General features: G+C 41.8%; 1 protein-coding gene across 4 annotated transcripts in view; it reads right to left on the bottom strand.

Annotated features, from left to right (window-relative positions):
* The window catches only part of robo1 (roundabout, axon guidance receptor, homolog 1 (Drosophila)), a 201,411-nt gene that overhangs the window by 112,566 nt on the left and 68,862 nt on the right, over window positions 1-19,983 (bottom strand). For 3 of the 4 annotated variants that reach the window (XM_042415453.1, XM_042415454.1, XM_042415455.1), the window contains exon 1: window positions 15,181-16,099. The exons of the other annotated variant lie outside the window; for it this stretch is intronic. In XM_042415453.1, the coding sequence (XP_042271387.1) occupies window positions 15,181-15,241 (61 nt within the window). In that variant the 5' untranslated portion in view covers window positions 15,242-16,099. Of the gene's footprint in view, window positions 1-15,180; window positions 16,100-19,983 lie in introns of those variants that run through there. 4 annotated transcript variants of the gene reach the window in all.

Here is a 19,983-nt window from a genome sequence, read left to right as displayed (position 1 = left end):
GACCAAGAAAAGTCTTGTCTGTTGTTTTTCCAACCGCTGGAAAAGTGAAGGGGGTTAACCCCAAAGTTAGCGACTATGGGTTAGCGTAACCTGACCAGGCTCACTTAAGGTGGACTGACCTTTAAGATGGATCTCAGCCGCTGCTAAACTGACTGAGGCCACTGAGTTTCTCCTGAGTTTTATCTCCCCACCCCCACTGGTGCCTACACACAATAGCAGGCGAGAGAGAGACATGCCTACATGCCATATCTCCCAGCATAGGCCTTTGGAACCCATTCAGCACCAGTTTAAGACAATCGGGTCTAATTGGAGGCACAGGCCAGCAATTAATTTACTCAGCATCCCGTGAACTTGCCACACTGCCTCATTTCAGTGCCCACCACCCATCCCCCATTACCCTAGAAATCTACTGCTGAGAAGGCATCTTCTTGTGGTCACCACATATTTTAAGTAAAGTCAGCATAATTAGTGACAGCTCTGTGGAAAGATTTATCACTTCAACGAAAATGTGTAGTATGGTCAATGAAATATAATTAATCCAGTACCCCAATGAAGGACATCATGATTATGAGTCTTTTTAAGTCATTCCTAAACTATCATTTATGACAGGCTGCGGCTGTGCAGACTTTTTTTTTTTTTAATTGCTTGACCGCTGGTGACAATCAGAAATACAATAACTTATCAGATATAAAGTTTTTCCCTCAAGAGATTACAGTAAGTTGCCTCTGGGTATGCATCTTCTACAACTGTTGTTCTTACACGTCTTATGCAAACACTGGGTCTTCTCTTGAGACTTGGTGTAGGCTCCCTCATTGGGCCAGAGTTTCATGTTTAGATGCTACACGTGTTTTCTAGGTCTCTTGGTAATAAACTGTAAAGGTAGTGCGTAGCTGCAGCTTGAGTAATGTTGGAAAAAATTACCACTATAGCCAGCGAGCTACCCTTATTATGCAAATATTTAATTTCCAGATAGCCTACTGAAAATAATACAATGACAACCTTCAGAAAGTCTTGCATAGATATTCTTGTAACTCTGAAACTGTTTTGATTCTGCATGTCATTCCATAGATACTATGTGGATGTAAAAAAATATCTGTGGAGATTAAAGCATTTCAGAGAGACAGACAGAAACAGATGGAGAATTAGAGAGAGCGGCATCAGCCTTTAGCAAGAATGAATTAGTCTGCTATCTGACACTGAATAAAGTTTATAAAAAATACATGTCTGTGCTTCCTGGCTATTGGAGCTGTCTGACTCTGAACCACTACTAGGCTAATTAACCCCCATTTGTAACCTGCTCCCATCACAGGCTTTTGAACCTACAGACCATATGCTAACGAGGCCGAGCCCTTTACTCGGGCGGCATACTGTAGCAAAGAGCTGAACTAACACTCCTCACTATGCTGGCGCACACAAGCCCATTACTACCACAGCAACTGCACCACTACCACCGCCCTTCACCAGGCAAGACAGGCTAATATGTTTTATTAAAGAGGACTTTGAAGAGCTCCGCTGCTATCTGCTCTGCCGGTTCTCTTCCTGATTTAGATAGCTCCTCTCTAATTTGAAATGGTCTGAAGTTTGGAGTTTTATGGGGGAACCATTAACTATTTAGATGTGGCCTACTGTGAAGGGAGCAGTGCAGCAGGCAGTGCCGTGTTTGATCATTGGCTGTTTACTGTAGATGATTACACCGGATCTGCATGATTAAGAGGCAGACTGAGAAAACAATATACAGTAGGTTATAGTATCCTGTTACAGTGACGCTTGTGAGAATAATCTGATAAATATTCAGCAGTTCATTGAAAACTCAAATAAATGTTTTGTGTGTGATTCTTGAGAGGGTGTGCATGTTTTGAGCAGGGAGTGGGTGTGTATCATGTATCAGTGACACAATGCTATTATACTTTCCTTGTCCATGATTGAATTCATTATGTGCGTGTGTGTGTTTTTTGCCATGCTGATCCCCACAGACACTTTGAATGAACCTGGTTACTTCAGCTCCATTACCCCTCACCAGGGGAAAAAGACACAGGGAGTGTAAGGGATTATTCTGAAACACTCCCATGTCCCCTTCTACAGGTGCATACTTGCAGAGGATGGCAAGCTAACTTCCCTCCTTCCCTTCAGCGTGCACAGAAGACCGAATCGGAGACTGAAACAAGAGAGGAACATGAGAGAAGTGCACACTTCACTACCGATCCAAGCTGTTCAGCATCTCTTTCTTGCTTCACTTTGAGTCGTCTAACCCTCCCTTTATTTCAAAGCGCTGCCCTTCCTTCTCCTCTACTACTTTCAACCGCCCTCTCTCCTATTTTCTATCCCCCTCATCCCCCCTTCTTTGCTTCGAGACAGAGAATGTGAGATGAGCTAATGCAATACACAACCTCACCAAAGGGAAGCTGGGACTTCTACTGCAAGGATCTGATCGATTGGTGCCTGAGGCAAGATCTCCTTCTCCCTCAACTCTCTTGCTTGTTGGAGCTCTCTCGGTTTCTTTTTTCTCATTTACTCACACACACACACACAAAGTTAAACTAAGCTTGAGGGAGCTTTTGCTCGCTGTGGAGGTAATTAAAAAAACCTACAATTCTCTGTGACTTTTCGCTCACTGCTAAAAGCAATCTCAATAATGAACAACAAACCATGAGAGCCCAACAGCAAGAACACGTACACTGGATTGAACAGACCCATCCATACAGTCACCACAAGGGTCCAGACCCAGACATTGACCCATATACTTACACATCCTAGGATTCATGAAGACATCCAGGGTATTTCCCCACTCTGAAATCCAGCCTCCCCCCCCAATCATTGATAGACAGGGCATGAAATTTGTGATGGTTCTGAGGAAGCCAAGATCACTTTGCATACATTGTATATTAACATTATGGCTACTAGCTTCATATCGACCATTCATCTGTGTCTTGGGGCTACACTTGATTTTCACTATGCAACATGTACTGTGAATCTATATTCCATAAGATAAACCTGCTTTCTCAATCTGATAAATATATGTATGTGTGTATGTACAGTGTGTGTATATATACATATATATACATATACATATACATATACATATACATACATACATACATACATACATACATACATATATGCATAAGAGACAGACAGCTACTCATCACAGTGAGAATCACATACTGTAATTGACGTCACTGGAGAAAACTATAGACACCAGTGCTATAGTTGCATTATTTATTGTGTATGTGTGCATAATACAATTTTGAGAGAATTTACTATCAGTGTAAATGACCAAGATGTCAACTACAAGAAAATGCAATGAAGTCTTGCTTGTGTTGCTACAAGGGCTATATGTCTGTGAGGCAACAATCGATCTACCTACTCTCTAGATGAAGGAAACCGCTGAAGACGACCCTGGAACTGCAGACTCTGAGCAGCCTCAGGACAAGAAAAAGCCAGACGGGGTCAGCTCTGTCAGAGCCAGGGTCATCCCTTAAACACGGCATGTTTGCTCTTTGCAATTAAAAGCTCTTGTACTGCCATAGGCAACATCATGCATGCTGCATTTTATTGCTAATCACTCTCAGCTGAATTAATCTATATGCCAGAATAAATCAGAAGAGGACAGACATAAAGATGGAGTGAGGCAGGAAAAAAACTGTAAAAAACAATCATTGAGCTGCAGTAATAAGTTCAGGTCTGGTGACTTCTCTAACTTGAAAATCAAATGTGCCTCTGTCTCTCACAGCTCCTTTTCATAGCTCCTATCTTGGCAAAGTGTGAGGAAGAGGAAGGCAGCCAGGCACCTGCCCTTTACCCCAGAGAGCTCACAGGGGAGAAGGACAGTGAGGCAATTTAGATCAATTGTCACTGTGGTCCCCTGAGGTAGGGAGACAAAATAATGTGTCTACTTCCTTGTATAATGAACCAACTTCACAATTCTGGACCATTCAGTCCCATTCTCGCCATAGAACAAAGGATCCCTGCCTAGGATTGCATTGGAGCAATATTGTGGTGAAGATTAATTTCCCCCACAAAGATGCTCAAGGTCGCAGAATCTCATAAAGACAGATGCTAAAATTGAGAGGTATTGCAGGAGCCAAATCAACACACCCCACATCAAATGCCCAGCTGAGCAATGGCAGAGCTATGGAATATGGATCTGTGATAAGCAAGGCCAAGCACAGTAGGCCACTCCCTATCTACACCCCCATTAATCTGTGATTAGGGGACTTAAGAGGGATTTATGGCAGAGATAAGAGCAGAGGGCGTGTCCCTTGGGGTAGCCAGACGGAGACTAGAGCCACGCCTGCCAGGACGGGGCCAGCCAATAAATGAATGAGAGCGAAAGAAAAGGCACCCTTTTCTGTTGAATTAGAGAAGATAACGGCGAGAGAGGGCAGAGATAAGAAGGAGAAACAGAGGGAGAGACGGAAACAGAGAGAAAAGGCAAGGTACCGTATTCTGCTGATCAGATGACATTAACAGGAAAGTGAAACAGAATCTTTTACCATTTCAACATCAAGATCCCACCCTGGAATGCGCTGCATGAATGACTTTGCCAGTTGCATCAGATCAGACCTGTTTTTAATGTTACACAAGGCTATCACTTACACTCCTGAGAGGCAGGATTAAAGCCCTGTGTGTGAGTGTGTATGGGGACCCAGAGGTGGGGTGAGGGAGGGGGATGATGGATATCTTTATGGCCTCTTTCTTTCCTCATCTCTTTGTCTCCGTTTACCAAACAGACTAGGATAATGTTACCTCGCTGATACTACGGCAGCACTTGAGAACCAATATCAGTTTCCCAAAAAATAGAATCACTGTCCAAATTTGTGCTTTTTCAATCAAAGCCTGAAGATACCAAGAGTTTATACACAACACTGCAACCAAACCCTGACAACTAGACAGCTACAAAGACGTGTGGTTCATTTGCTTGTTTATCTGTATTTGCTGTTTAAGAAACTTCCGTAAGTCTATAAACTCATAAATGATTACAATGCTCCCACGGATATTTCAGTGAAATATCGCCTCTGCAGACTGTAGTGCAAACATGACACAAAGCTCCTTTGTTATTTTTGAGGCCAAGACATTCAACAAGGTTAAGAAAGTAATGAGAAAAAATGAAGAGCAAAGTCTAGGGACAAGAGAATATCTGCAAGGCTACCATTATTCAATCATGTATTCATTTCATTTCAAACAACAGCAAAGTCTGATATGCAGGAAAATGCATAAATAGTTAAAAAAATGTCCTTAACTTTAACAGAAATTGCTCCAGGATTCTAACAGTAAACAGTAATTGGGGCATAATAAACTTAACTGCCATCACCATCACATTATCATATTACTGTTGTTACCTTTGAACATCCTGTTGCTCGTTTGTCATATGCAATAAAGAGGTGACAAATCTCCTGATAATACCATAAACAAGTAGCACTCCCTCCTTTGCTCAGGGCCGTGGGTTAGCAACATTAGCTCCGAGGCTAAGGCATAATCATAAGTGCTCATCAGGAAAGGACCCAACAGAGGTCTAAAGGCCTGGAGCACCAGCCCCAGCTCCTGGCTGTGTCAGCTGGGAAACACATCCCTGGCAATGCAGGCCAGGCCGGGAGTGAGACAGCGCAGCAGAGTGCTCCTTTGGGAGGCTGGGGCCCATCCTGCTCTGGGGCCCCTATCTGAAGCCAAGACAATAGAAGCAGTATTTCCACTTAGGCTCCAGGCTTTTCCCCAAACGTGCCTGATACATTTGGAAGACACTAGGCATGATTGCGTGATAGAGGAGTGTTGATGCTCATGAAACACCTCGTATGTCAACTGAAGACAACAAGGACATCTTTGTTTTGTCTGTCTTTAAAGACTTTTCTCCCTCCATAAACTCATGGATAAAAGTTACGAACACAAACTCTATATAGAACAATTTTTTATTCATTTATATTTTAAATGAAGTTTTCTCCTTACAATTTTAGTAATTTTACTTAGACTTTCAGCTGCATAACAATGAGGAGGAATCGTGAAAAGACATGACAGGGGTAAAATATACTATACAATAATGAATTTTCAACAGAAACCCAGGGGACACAATTGTGGATGAGTTGTGGCTCCTCTTGATACCAAGCTGCTCCAGTGAGTGTCATTAGACACAAATAAAAGCTGTCAAACTCTGCAGAGGGCCATGAGGGCAGAATTCATTCTTGCAGGAGAAATGTAGTTCCTATGCTTTATTATATCCATTTACTGAGACAAGGAGGATATCTGTAGTGGAAAAGACTGGAATGCTTGTTAGGAAGCTGCCTGTCAAATTGGCTCTGGAGACCAGGCAGATGGGCTGAACAGAGCAGGGCGGACGCAAGTGAAGTCAGTCTGTCCATATGCATGCATGTCAGTCTGTCTAGTATCTATCTATCACTCAGTCCATTCACAATGTGTATGTCTGTGTATGACTATGAGCAGACTCACAGACTCCTCCAGATGACCCTGCATATTCACAAGAATGACCTAAGAAGAAAAAGGAGCCCGAACTTCTCATGAAAGAACTCCAACACCGGTGTCAGAGATGTCATTCCTTCAGTAGAGCAGAGACCACCAGGAAAAGAGCTGTAATTAATATGGAGCCCAGATGCCAGACTTAGAGCTTCTATTAGGAAGCCTCTGTATGCGGCACATAGGTTTGGAGCATGGAGAGGATTACAGAAAAGCAGCACAAGGGAGAGCGAGTGGGCAATTACTTCTTGTTTTTGTTTTCCAGCATTGCCAGTTTTTAATGAGGTTTGACCAGTGCGATCTCAGTGATACATCAAAGCGGCCTGCAACAGCAGGATAGGAGAAGCAGGGGTAATTGAATATGCTGGTACATTTATTTCCCAACAGGGGACAGCTAGAGTCTCACTGCTGACTTGTTCTATGAGATGCTAGACTTGAAATCCTCAAGAGATTAATACAATTGGATTTAAGCAAAACAATTTGTATAGCATTTTGTAAAACATATATAAAAGCAGACATTATAAACATACTTTGAACATTAGTAGATGGATTTATTTTACATCGGATTATGCAACAATTGCAGAGCAATGATGATAGCACAGTAGGGTTAATATAAACAAAACCTAATTTAATTTTAAATCTGCTTCTTTATATATAACAATATGGTGCAGTGATCTGCTCTTCCCAAGGTCACTCTCTGGACTGCAGCATTTCTGTTCCTGTGACTGGCCATGAGGGGACTGTGATAGGTGGCAGGGAGTTGAGGGAAAGCAGAGGAGGGGCTCAGGGGCAGTGAGGAGCAAGGAGGACCAGCACACTCAGCTGGCACAGACCAGCCACAGGGAGTATGGCATTTGGGCTCAGTGCCAAGAAAAAGAGCAGCTCTGAAGAGATGCCAAAGTGAATCGGGGCAGGCACGGCCAAAAAGTACCTAATGCTTTTTAAATGTTATTTAGTTGATGGCAGCGGCTGATACAGGCCTACTGTTGGACCAGTGTTATATTACAGTCCCTGGGAGCAGAGCCGATGACCTTAACTGCTTATGTGGGCTATTCTAAATGTTCGGCAAAACACATTCTTAAAGCAAATCTCAGACAGCTGGGTGTTGAAAGGGAATTTCAGTTACAGCATTCAGTCGAGGGTACAACGGTAATGTCTGAGTGCAGAAACTTGGCACATTTCCTTCAGGTGCCCTTTAGGTTAAAAGGGTAAGCATGGAGCACATAGCATTGGAGTGTCAATTTGTGCAGGCTTGTGTATGTGCATGCACATATGTGACAGTGGTTCAAACACACAGCTGTGGATACGAAGTATTATTAAAGTGAAACGTGGCTCCCAGAGGCATAGCATAAGTGAAGACTCAGTGGAGCCAGTTCCTCATGTGGCAAGATCCCAGAGACACCAGCATGGGCCTGCTGAGTGGGGCATGGCCCCAGTCCAGCCAAATGGAACACAAATCGCCCCAAACTGTTCAAAACCTGGCCTGGAAAAATGAAAGTGGGATGTAAGGCATGCCATGTGATGCACAGTAAATATTTGGTCAAAATTAATGAAGGGGCAACGTCTGCCAAGAAGCCTTTTTCTAGACGTCCACAGAGGGGAGACTGTGCCCAGTCTGGCATTAAAATTAAATTTCCTTTTGCAGACAACTGCTCACTGGCCTGTCTGCTTTCCAGCACCCACTTACCACGTCCTCTCCTCAAAACACATACCAACTGTCCAGGTACACAGTATATCTAACAAAATACTGATTTCCTTTCATGCTATGACTGAAAATGACTTGATCATAAATGTATCCCAGCTCTTTTATTCCTATCGGTCAGTTTTTCTACATTTGACAACTGAAACACTGTCAGACGTCTGAATAAAATTTCTTAGAAGACCTGTTTTCCTCCAGAGTTTGCTGGGGGTGTGGGGGGCAGATCTGTGCAGCTGAGATGCAAGAGAGGAAATATCCCTATCACTGTTTTGGAAGTGGAAATAACCACCCTAAGGACATCTCTTCTTCTTTCCACTGATGGTAAATTTCATTGATTTTTCCAACTTCTCCTTTAAAAAGTTATTAACACTGAGGGAGCCAATGAAAAGATACAAGTGCAAATATAAGGCCTGTTACTGAAAAAAAAACCCTGAATTTCTACGATGCCAACTTAAAAAGTGAATGCAAGGACGGAGGCATAAGCTCAGCTCAATCAAAATCAAAGGGTAAAGAAAATGCTTTGAATAATTTTGGCTTTGGCTATCCAGACTAGGGGAGGGCAGAGAAAGAGGAAGCCAAATACATTTCAAGATGTCGAAAGGATGCCCATCAATATCACTAAAGCAGAAGTAGAGACAGAAGTGAATGGTATGCTCTGATTAGAGGACATAATGAGATGGAATAAATACTGGCTGTCAAGACTGAATGTCACAAAGAATCACAACAGTCAAGTAGGACGGCATTCATCACGGTGTACCCTCAGACATTTTGCAACAATGTCTTCTGAGCAAAAAGGTGAGATTACTGAAGCCAAATGCATGTGGGGAACTGAAGGTGAGGCTCTAAACCTAAAGCGCACTTTTAATAGTTTGAGCTACGACGCTTCCGATTAAGACGTGGTGACAGACATGCAGTCAAATGCAAAAGCAATCTTGTGCTTAAAACCTGAAGAACCTGTCTCTCACCCAGCAGCTACAATTGTTATTCAATTAGAGCTTTCATTGTACAAGCAAAGAGAGGGGACATGGGAGAGAGAGTGAGCGATTGCAGAAAAGGGAGGATTGTATTCGTAGAGTTGAAGGAGACTTGAATGTTGACGGAGGAGACTGATAAACAGCTCTGCGAGTCTTTAAAAATTGAAAAGTATGGTTGAAAAGCTTGCTGAAAAGGTGAAAATCCAGAAGGCTTTCATTTTAAGTCAAAAGTATCACTGCTGTTCAAAGGGTTATAGTGCCTGCACCTTTTACAAACAGTAAGTGCACCACACACATTATGTACAGCAAAGAAAATGACAAAAAATGTTTTGGATTATTGTGTTCATTTCAATGGTGACATCAGATTTAAGGAAAATGTCACCAATTTGCTGAAAGTAGGTAAGCCTCATAATAGATCTGGATTAGAGTTAATCTCCCAACTCAGAGCGACTGTGTATTTACATGTTGGAAATTCACCCAGTTATTTGAAGCCTCCTCACCATGGTTACAGCTGAATGGTGGGAGTGGCTCCAAAAGCAGTGCTATAATCGTGAATTTCAAGGTCACCTTATCATTAATTATGTTTTCCAGTGCTTCCTCTTAAATAGAGCACACCCCTCCTCCTTTTATCACTGTCTTTTGTGTGACAGAATTAGCCCCCAGGAACTCGAACATAAAGTTGCTGATGTAGCTGTGGATTAGAGTGGCGTTTTTGAACATGGGTATCCTGATGCATCAGTTGCAATGTGTTAAAAAATGTTTCCAAAACTGAAATAAACAGGAAAATAGTGTTTAGAATATCAAACCAAAGAAGGAGAGCAGAGGGAATCTTAACTACCACCGTAGCTATAGAGGGGGAGGAACCAAAGACATTAATCAACTAATTAGCAGTCTCTCTTTTAACTGCTAATTTAATCTATTCCTCTCAGCCTCTTTAATGGTATTTTCCCCTGTCAGTTATAACCAAAGAGAGGTTTAGCATTTCAAAAGTGTATCCAGGCCTTGCAATGAGAGGGTAATAGAATGGTCACTGAGGCTGGGAGGAGGCCTGAGCTCGGGGAGTGAGAAAGAAAAGAAGGATACTGAGGAAAGGCTGTCCTCAATGCCATCTCTCAGTCTCCCCAGTGGGGAAAATGAAAGGGAGGGAGGTCTGAGCTTTTTTAAAATGCACAAGGCAGAGCACCCCACAGTAGCATAGCTTCTCCACCACAGCAAACGCCAGGCCCAGGGCAAGCCTTCTGGGAGTTCCTGGGCATGCAGAATTTAGATACATGAGGGATGTTGGCCGTAAAACACCAAACCAAACCCGCAGCGCCACAGTGAAGCTTTGTACTAGCATCGTCTATTTACTCAGCACTTCTAAAAATCAACCTCACCTCTCCCCAGATGTCCACCTTTAAAAGAAAAAACAACACCAGCGTCCTTGACTCACAGTTTTCCACTACCATCACCCTAATCAGCACATTCTCTGCCATGGGGGACCAGTAGGAATATGCAATGTTAGCATAGAGAGCCAGATCAAGAGTATTCCCAGAGCTGGTGTATCATGGTATGTTTGACTGCTCCGTCCTCCCCTTCGTCCTCCGTTCCCCCCCCCCCCCCCCCCACCCCCTTCCACACCCTGGGGTAGCCTTTGTGTAGCCGCACCCCCCCCCCCCGCCCCCCTACACTCCTCACACACCCTCAGTCCCTGGCGAACCATTGCCTTCCCCTCCTCCATGCCTTACAATCGCCCTGTTAAGGCGACACAATGCGGCCTCCCCGTCCCCACAGGCTTTTTCTGCGTGTCGGCCTGCTTTATTTAAGAAAGGATCTGTGCTGACCAGCCACAAAAAAGGCAAGTCTTAAAAAATTGGGCCAAAACAAAACATGGGGGGATGGGTAAGAGGATGAAGAGATTCCGTAAGCCCCCTTTCACCACCCCACACATACACAAACACACTGCCCACCTCCTCTCCCGTCTTTCCTTCTCGCTCACATTTTTATTAGTGGAGTCATGGGGAAACTAATCCGTGATGAAGCTAGATCAAGTAAACATGCATATGCAATGTAGAATCAAATGTGGATTAGCATTATGTAATTTGCTCGTGCATTACTGTGTCTGCAATATAAGCTTTTTGCATTTTTCATTACAGGAAGCAAAGCCGTGGGAATTTCAAGTGTGTCATTTGTGAACCGAGACAGAAACCAGAAAACACCTTTCATCCTATAAGGACACGCCATTTATCACTTCCACACCAAGTGGCAATAGGGAATGTTTGTCCTCCACGTCCACTATCAGAACGAGATACATTAACTACACTGACTGACCCATGAGTCTAATATTCTGGACACGCCTGCTGCCTTCTAGTATCAGCCTGCTCCAGACTAAAAAGCTTATATGAAGTTATGATCCAGAGTATTCTTAGTGTAGACAGCTTAACTCTGTCTGGCTATATGTTTCTGGAGCTTAGACTGACATACAACTTGACAGACAACGTGATACTTACTAAGTAAGTCATAACAAAGTTATCAGCAAGCAATGAGCAATACTCTCCACAGTTCTCGTTGTCTAAACTGAAGCCTGGTGTGGCATACCAGTTAATTCCCAAGGAATTTGATATACCAAGAGGTTGACACAAAAGGGCATGGGGGTGTATCCTCAGTTTTATAAAATGATCTAAATCCTCCGATTCTACTTGCAGACATGCGTATCAGTCAGGCTGCAGTCACGGCAAATTACAAACTATTGACGTCAGATGGATTTGTTAATTAATCCAATTAAACAGCTCTTTTGGGTCATTAAAGGAAGAGCAGTTGGGTGAAAAGAGATCATTAAGAGTCACCGGCTAATTTATCTGCCCTCAAACAAACTGCTTTGAAATGTTTATCTAGTCAGTCATTAATGACTTACCCACGGTTCTCATGAGCGGGAAGAGGACACGGACTGCCCTGCCGCATTCCTCCATGTGGTTTCACTAAGCCAAAGTCTACCTAATCCCGGATTTTAGGGTGTAAAACCCTGCTTGATTTGGATTAGGATCAGATTAATGTGTATTAGTGGAAGTTATAGAGATATAGCTTTATGGACAGTCACCTCACAGAGGTGTGACACTTGTCAACTCAGGGAAAGAGGCGACATAGCAGACTTTCTTCCATTGAGAAACCTACTGTGCTCACACAATAATCAGCCCAGGAAGTTAAACCTTGAAAAATAGTATGGTATGGTGGCTATTTGAAATGACAGCACACTATTTTGCAACACTGAGAAAAAAGTGGTATAGCTGTGAGAGATGGTGTGGGAGAAAAGCTGGCTTTAATGAGCGTGTTTTCAGGCCTTGCGAAAGGTAATAGTAAGAAGACAGGAGACAGAGATGGGTCTCACCTGTGGTCTCTGGTCATTAATTGGCTGTGGAGCCTGCTGTGTCCTGTCATACTGTCATGATGTAGGAGGTGGAAGGGCTCCGCAATTTATCAGCACTTACGAGTCAATTTGTCAAGACCTCGACGGCTAGGTGTTGCTGGGGCTGGGGGCTGATTACCAAGGCACCACTTCCACTGCCCATATTTTTTTATCAGCACTAGTGACACTTAACATACTCACACAAACACACTTCTATACTTGGATATAATCACCCTAAAAGTTTAAAGCAACATGTATAGAAATTTAACCTGTTCATTAATATCGCTCTAACAACCCTTATCTCCTCAAAGAAGTACAGAGTATACTCAGTGTGAGAAGTATAGCCACCTCTTGCCCTCATCTGAACGGTACCTGTGAGGTGTGTATAAGGTCTGACGAGCACTTGAAGGAGAGATAACAACCATTTAGTGTATAGCGGGAGTACAGATCATCTGATAACAGGGCAAAACATGATAGATGGAGGCATCAATTTACAACCTTCAGACAGAGCAAAGCAGCAATAAGCAAGTCACCACAAGTTTGACAGAGGCAAAGGTCATCTCATCTCTCTCCCTCTATCTCACACATATAAGTGGTATAAAAATACTGTCTTACAACCAGACCAGCCATGTGAAAATAATCTAGATATGATCCACAGAGATGTTACTAAACACCATTAGGAGTTTACTTAAGAGATTTAATACCTTCCCTACACAAGAATGAAGTTGTTAACCCTCCAATTAGCAGCAAATATGAAATCTTTTTTTCTGGCAAGTGGCATGTAATCCAATTTTCCTGACACCAGTGTCTAATCCAGGGCCAATCCTTTGAGTATCTGCTGTCCAGTCCATCTCTATTAGCAGGCCCGATTCTCACGCCTCTCCCCAGAAAACATCCCCAGACATCCCAACAGCTAGGCGTAATTGGACACCCCAGTGTCTGACGGTCTTTCTCACAGGACAGGACCATTACTGACTCAGCCCTGGCCCAAGATCCGGCCAAGGGTGGAGCACATGGAGCCACCATCTAGTTCTCAACGCTCACCTCTGACCCTACTTCCCATTTAGGTGGCTACACTGTTTCCCCAAATGACTGCAGTATCACAGGCTATCCTGTCACCACATCTCTGCCCCTCGACAGAAAACAAAGACCCAATTCAGGAAGCAATCAGGAAGCTTGAGTAACATTTGAATATGGATGCTGAAATTCTGCAGACAGACATGGACTCAAAAAAATGCAAACCACCACCAGAGAGATTAAAATTTTAGATAGACTGACCCTGATATTTTAGCAGGATTTTTTTATGATGTCCTATTGAAGGAACTGGGAAAAACGACCACCACCTGATCAAAGATAAGGAGTTTGCAAATGTGCATGATTGAAATTTGATTCATGCAAATGCTGAAGGACTTTACTTCAAGGGACACCTGGAAACAGACTAAGAATTTGGACAGGTAAGCCATAATGGTGTTCAGGTTTAAACTTGAAAACAATCACTGTGACTCTTACTTAGATAATTATATAGGTGTGTTGGAATAACAATAAACAGTTATGAAGACCGTGGATGTCACCAGTTTCTCTGCTACAATAAGGTTCGTATTTTTACTAAATAAATAAATAAACCTTCTTTTGACCAGTACTGTGCTCTTTGTTCGTACAACTTTTCTTTGTCAAAAATGCCCCAGTTGTTCCCATTCAGGATGCACTTCTCCTAATGTCTTATAATGGGGCGGCAGGCATTCTCTTCCTCATAACTCAGAAGCAACTGACCTGGAAAACTCCTGGTATCATGGTCCAGAAGCTCTATAAAGACATCTATGTGATGGGTGAGGAGGAATAATGTGTAAGATAATAAGGAACAATACAGGCAGCATCAGAGGACAAAGACAAGTGAAAGCAAGCCCCACATAAGCTTGTATAAGTGGTACGAATCTGAACTAAAACATGTCTAACAGTCACTGAAAAAAGACAAGATAAAGATCAGAACCAATGTCATTTGATACGCTGCAGACATTAAAAACATAAAATATGTTGAGCTCAACAATAATAGTCATCCGTGGGCAGAACCGTGACATACATGGAAACATGGTCTCCATAGAGGATCCTACTGTCTGTATGACCGATGATAGCAGCTCTCTGCACTGATCCCACATGGCTTCAGCACTTTATGCGTGACTTTATGTGTGCTCAGCTCTTGAAAGTTAGACAACCTCTTTACCCTGAGAGTTGACTTTCTCATCAAGAGAGAAAATTTCACTATTGTGTATCAGAATTTTGCCATTTTAGAGCATAAAAATTGAAGACAGATGCCAGAGATGAACCTCTTACAATCATCAGACCAAGGCCTAAAACACTCTCTGTTGCACAGCAGTCCAGTGTTCAAAAGTGTTTTCTTATGGTTTGAAATGTATGTCCCAACATTCCACTAAATCTCAATGGGAAAGCAGATATTTCAATAATTAGCCAAATATTTGCTGGATTTGCAATTACTTGTTTTTGTACATGTAATCTAACTGAATATTTGTAGTATGAGGCATGGACACTAATAATTAAAAGGGTTAAAATGGGATTTCTTATCTTCTTTGACTTTTAAAATATGTATTTCAAAATCCAATTTATATAAAAGTGTCTGTATCGATTCCAAATAAGGATCACTGACTTACCTGAGCACACATGGAGAATTCCTACTAGAAATACAAATCCAATAGAAGTTGGAGACATCATTCAACGTCTCTCTTAATAGAAAATTTCTTGTATAATCCAAATTAATCAAAAAACAGTTTAGGCATCCACTCCTTCATGTCAAACTGCAAAACAAAATCTCAGAATCCAGAGTTGAAAACTGAAAACCCAGGTTTTGGTTTTTTAATCAGAAAAAGCAAAATGTCATTTCAGTCCAAAAAAACAGTTCATCAAGAGCTTGCTTTGGCTTCTTGCGGATGAGAAGAAGGGTTAAAAATATGGTGAAAAAAAATACAAAAACAGTTCCAAACAGCCCGAAATCTCAACACATTCTCCGTTTCATCAGTTCATTAGAACTGAATTACAGTATGTGTTAAAACTATGCAAGAATATCTGAGCAAAGAAGTAGCAGAGCTTTATCCTTTCTTTGAATTCATCCCGTTGCTGCCGTGCGCTCAATGGCCAGCCAGCCGATCTCATTCAAATCATTTAGTTCCTTTGTGCCGTGCAAAAGACACAAAATAATAAATCCACTGCAACTGAAAGTGAAGTCAAAAGTGAGTTTAAAAACGCGAGCTGTCGCTGTAGTCCACGCTAAAAGGCTCTGTTCCTGCAGTCACATTATTTCAGTCCAGTTTTGAATCTGTCACTTGAGATCGGAAACTTTGCGAGTTAGTCCTGTCCTCCCTCATCCACCAGACCCAAACAGAAGATCAGTGCAACTTTTCCACTTTTTCCCCCGTTTCTCCTCTGCTGCAACTCCGATTGATCCTCGCGGAAGTTGCGGACCCCGAACCTCAGACAAGAGGGGGGAAATACGGACTCATATTCACAGCATTTCATTCAAGGAAAGCGGAATGCCTCGTCAATTGGTATGCGCCTGTCTACCCCCTCCATAGACCCGACAATGTTTCCCAGAGAAGAAATTTAACCTCTTCCCGCCTGGATCCCACTGAGCAGCGCGCACCCGCAGGACACTGTATTATTTTAAAACTATGTCCAAAAATAAGAGAAACCATATTAAACTATTCGGACATGCTGTTTTTATTCTTGCTGCGGTTCCCGACTGAAAACAACTGCAACAGCCTATTCCAATGATATTCCTATAGGGACTTAACAGTATGCTTTTGAAACCCAATAGTTATTATATAATGGTTCTAACATACTTTAAGATTTTGTTTTGTCTCCTGTGGTTTAATAGTCCATTAATATTTCAGTATTAGGAACTTTGCTGTAAAATGCTGTTTCTGTCCCTCTAAAACTTATTATAGCATAACTTCTTTGTCATAAAACTTGTCAAATATGTTATATTGTAAAGGGCCACCTACTTCATTTAAAACTTAACTTTTCTAGAGGTAAAACGGTATGCCTCTAGCTTACATAGTCTTTTAGTGGCTATAATATTGGCTATTGTAACGTAAATTCTTTATGGTTTTAAATTAAAATTATTCTCCATACAGGGTTATTTTTTTAACATAATCCAAAGAAAACAACCTATATGTATAAGTGCATGTGCTTAATTAACATGGTTAATTAAAATCTGGTCTGACAATTTATCTAGTGATTAATGTTCCCAATTTATCTTTTCCCTCCAATTTAACATAAACTCACCCACATAAAAATGTGTTTCTCATCTCTTCTTTTTTCTACTTCAGACCTCAATGAACCCTCTTCTGCAATAGTGTGATCAGTTTAGCCTGTAGTCTGTTATTTATTTGTCCCTCTGAGGCATAACCATATTTTAGAGTGCCTCATTCAGATCTGGCGTACATCATTTATAACAGTGCAAGTTATCTTGCATTAAAAAAAAATCTAAAATGTAGGGAAAAATATAAATGACTAAAAAAAGAACTGCAGAAAGACTTTCACATATCCTCAACTCAGCACTGCTCAGAGCTTTTCTGGCGACTCTCCTGAACATTTGTTACCAAACAGCGCCCTCCAGTGAACGTTGCCTGAACTGTTCTAACAAAGGCCTGTTTTTACCAGGAAAATATGGCAAGCCTGCTAGGCATATAGGGTGACTTGTGACACATTACTCATCAAGCCCAAGGGTTTCAAAGTGTTTCATGTTTCAAATACATACTTCTCAGAACACACACCCACATTCGATGATGACCTCGTCTCAGAAATTCAATACTGCAGGCAGAGAAACAACAGTAGAGGACAGAGAATCATATGCAGTCTCTCATAACACTAAAATACATTAAATTAAATAGCTGAACTTAACTAATCTGTGCTGAATGAAGGTGCATTAATCATAAAGCAATATATCTTGTGAAGGACATGTCTCAGAGAAGGGCAAGCCAATTTGAAACTGCATCCATTTTTTGAAACTTGAGCATATGGCTTTCTTTAATTACTTTTTATTAGGTGTAAAGACTAATGTTTCAAGTCAATGTGCATCCACATCATAGTGAAATAAACAGAGTATAAATATCCCTCTTAAGCATATCTTCTTCGACATGACCATGACAGCACCTCATGTAGCACATTATGCTGTAAAAATAACCATTACACACAAGGAACAAGGAATGTATTCTCATAAAAAAGAGGAACATCAGTGATCATATGAATAATTTAAAAAAGATGCTTTTTATCAAAAGTCATGGTAGATATGGCGCCTTTTTGTATGCTCCAATTTGAAAAATCTACTTGTATCTATTTTAATCTGTAATTTATTTTTTTAATTTAATCACTATCCCATGGATCCCCTTCAGTGGCCCTTGCATGTCTGTGTTCACCAGTTTGTGACCCCTGCTGGAGTCTGCTTCATGATGAATACTGCTGACTGACATATTTGACTCTGAACATGTTTTTATTTCTCATTCATCCATGTGTGCATTATATTACAGTTTTACACACTCCATTCCCACTCAGTCCTCATGTGCCTTGTTTTCCCGCAAAGCTTTTACAGCCCTGGACCTGTAAAGTGGCTGTACAGCTGAATACATCCAATTGAATAGTAAAATTTCCTCTTGCCAACAGGAGGGAACTGTAACATGAAAGCAATTATCAGCAAAGTCCTCACTTAGACCCACCAGGATAGGAGGGTGTCTGGGAAGGCTGATTGCTATAAGAGGATGTGAGCATTTGAAATGTTTGATGTAGCACAGCAACGAATAAAATGTTGAAATAAAGCTGTGTCACACATAACAGACACTTGTCAGGGACCCTAACATGGTTCTCATCTGTTATTTTCTCACATTAACTGCAAATAATAGAGTGACAGGAAAGGAAACATATAAAATGTAGAAGATATGAGATTGATATAAGTAAATTGTTATTTTACTGGTGTTATGGTAATGGTACGTTTTTAACCTCATCTCATCATAAAAAGCAGTATGCTTGTAGATTACTATTGGACTCATTAGCCATGGACCCACCTCTATAATAACAATCTCATAATTAAATGTTGCCTCACACCCTTTTGTACTCAGGTTCACATGCTTCCCATCAAAAAAAAAATCCACCCTGTGCGCAAATTATAACAACTGAGCTCTGTGAACAGGGAGGCTATGTCCTCGCTCTTCCCCCTTCTTGAAAACCTTGTAACCTTGATCAGACCAGAGCGAGTGAGAAAAATGACTGTCAGGGCTGTGACGGCAGTAGAGACAGCTGAGAGCTTTTAACACCACAGCCAAACCTTTTTTTTTGCACCAAACAACTTCCAAGAATATACAATGTACAAAAGGATAAAAACGTCACCATCATTGACTATAAAGGACGCCAAGGCTTTAATGCTTTAACAACCACTAAAGAAAACCAAACCAACTTCTGATGTCAAAGATTGATGAGTCATTACTTTTTTGGATGGCAGTTATGTAACATAGCACTTATTGCACTTACTGTGAAAGACTTGGTTACATTTGGCTGGTTTGTTGTGGGAATGCCTCGGAGTCTGTTGGTTTTGGTGAAGTCCAAAGTTATTAGGCATCCGTTTGCACCAGTGAGACTTCTGTAACCCAGCAAGATGATGGGCCCTGTGTGGACCCTTATGGTCTTTAGGAACTCCCAGCATCACCAGCATGGCAAACAGAACAACCAGCAAAGACACAATCTGCATGGTGATGGACAACACAGAGCCAGAGCAGTCTTGGTGTACTTGATCTACAGTAGCTATCATAAAACCTTCTCTTGGTAGTTCAGAAGTCTTGGCTGCAGACGGGTCCGTCTCTGCAAACAAGTGTCAAGCAAATAGCATAATTCATTAGCGCCCTAATTACATCACTAGCATTCCTTAAAAAAGTGACAAATAATAAAAATTCAAAAATAATCTAATCCAAAGATCTTCTTGAAGACTCAAAAGCAGCAACAACCTGCAAACATTGCTGCACTTCCCACCAAGAGACCCTCATGCTGGTACGCTTAAGATCTGCCAAATACATAAACCCCTGCCGGCTTGGCTGGTCTCCTAAATCCAGTGACAATGTTTCCCCCCTGAGTACGATGGGATCTTAATGAGGGCAACTCTATATTCAATGTGCATGGTGAAGTTCACTCCCCTCTCCATCTCACCATCCCATCTCTCAATGAAGAGCCTGTCTCTCATCTTCCCGGCCTTTTTTTCATCTCTGATAATTCTCCTTTTAATATTCAAAAGGAGTTTGTGGACGTTCCATCTTTTCTTATGATGTTTCTATGCATGCAGCAAGACGGGGGATCCTGTAGACTACATGCTGAGTCCCTTTTCAGATTCGTTGGACTCCTCACAAAAACCTAGGCCCCTCAGCAAAGAGGTGATGGGGTGACACACAGGCAGGGTAAGGCAAAGGAGCCCACAT

The sequence above is a fragment of the Thunnus maccoyii genome, chromosome 6, assembly GCF_910596095.1.
Source record: "Thunnus maccoyii chromosome 6, fThuMac1.1, whole genome shotgun sequence".
In the NCBI taxonomy this organism is placed as follows: Eukaryota; Metazoa; Chordata; class Actinopteri; order Scombriformes; family Scombridae; genus Thunnus; species Thunnus maccoyii.
Note: the sequence above shows the minus strand (reverse complement) of the source record. Positions and strands in the feature narration are given on the sequence as shown.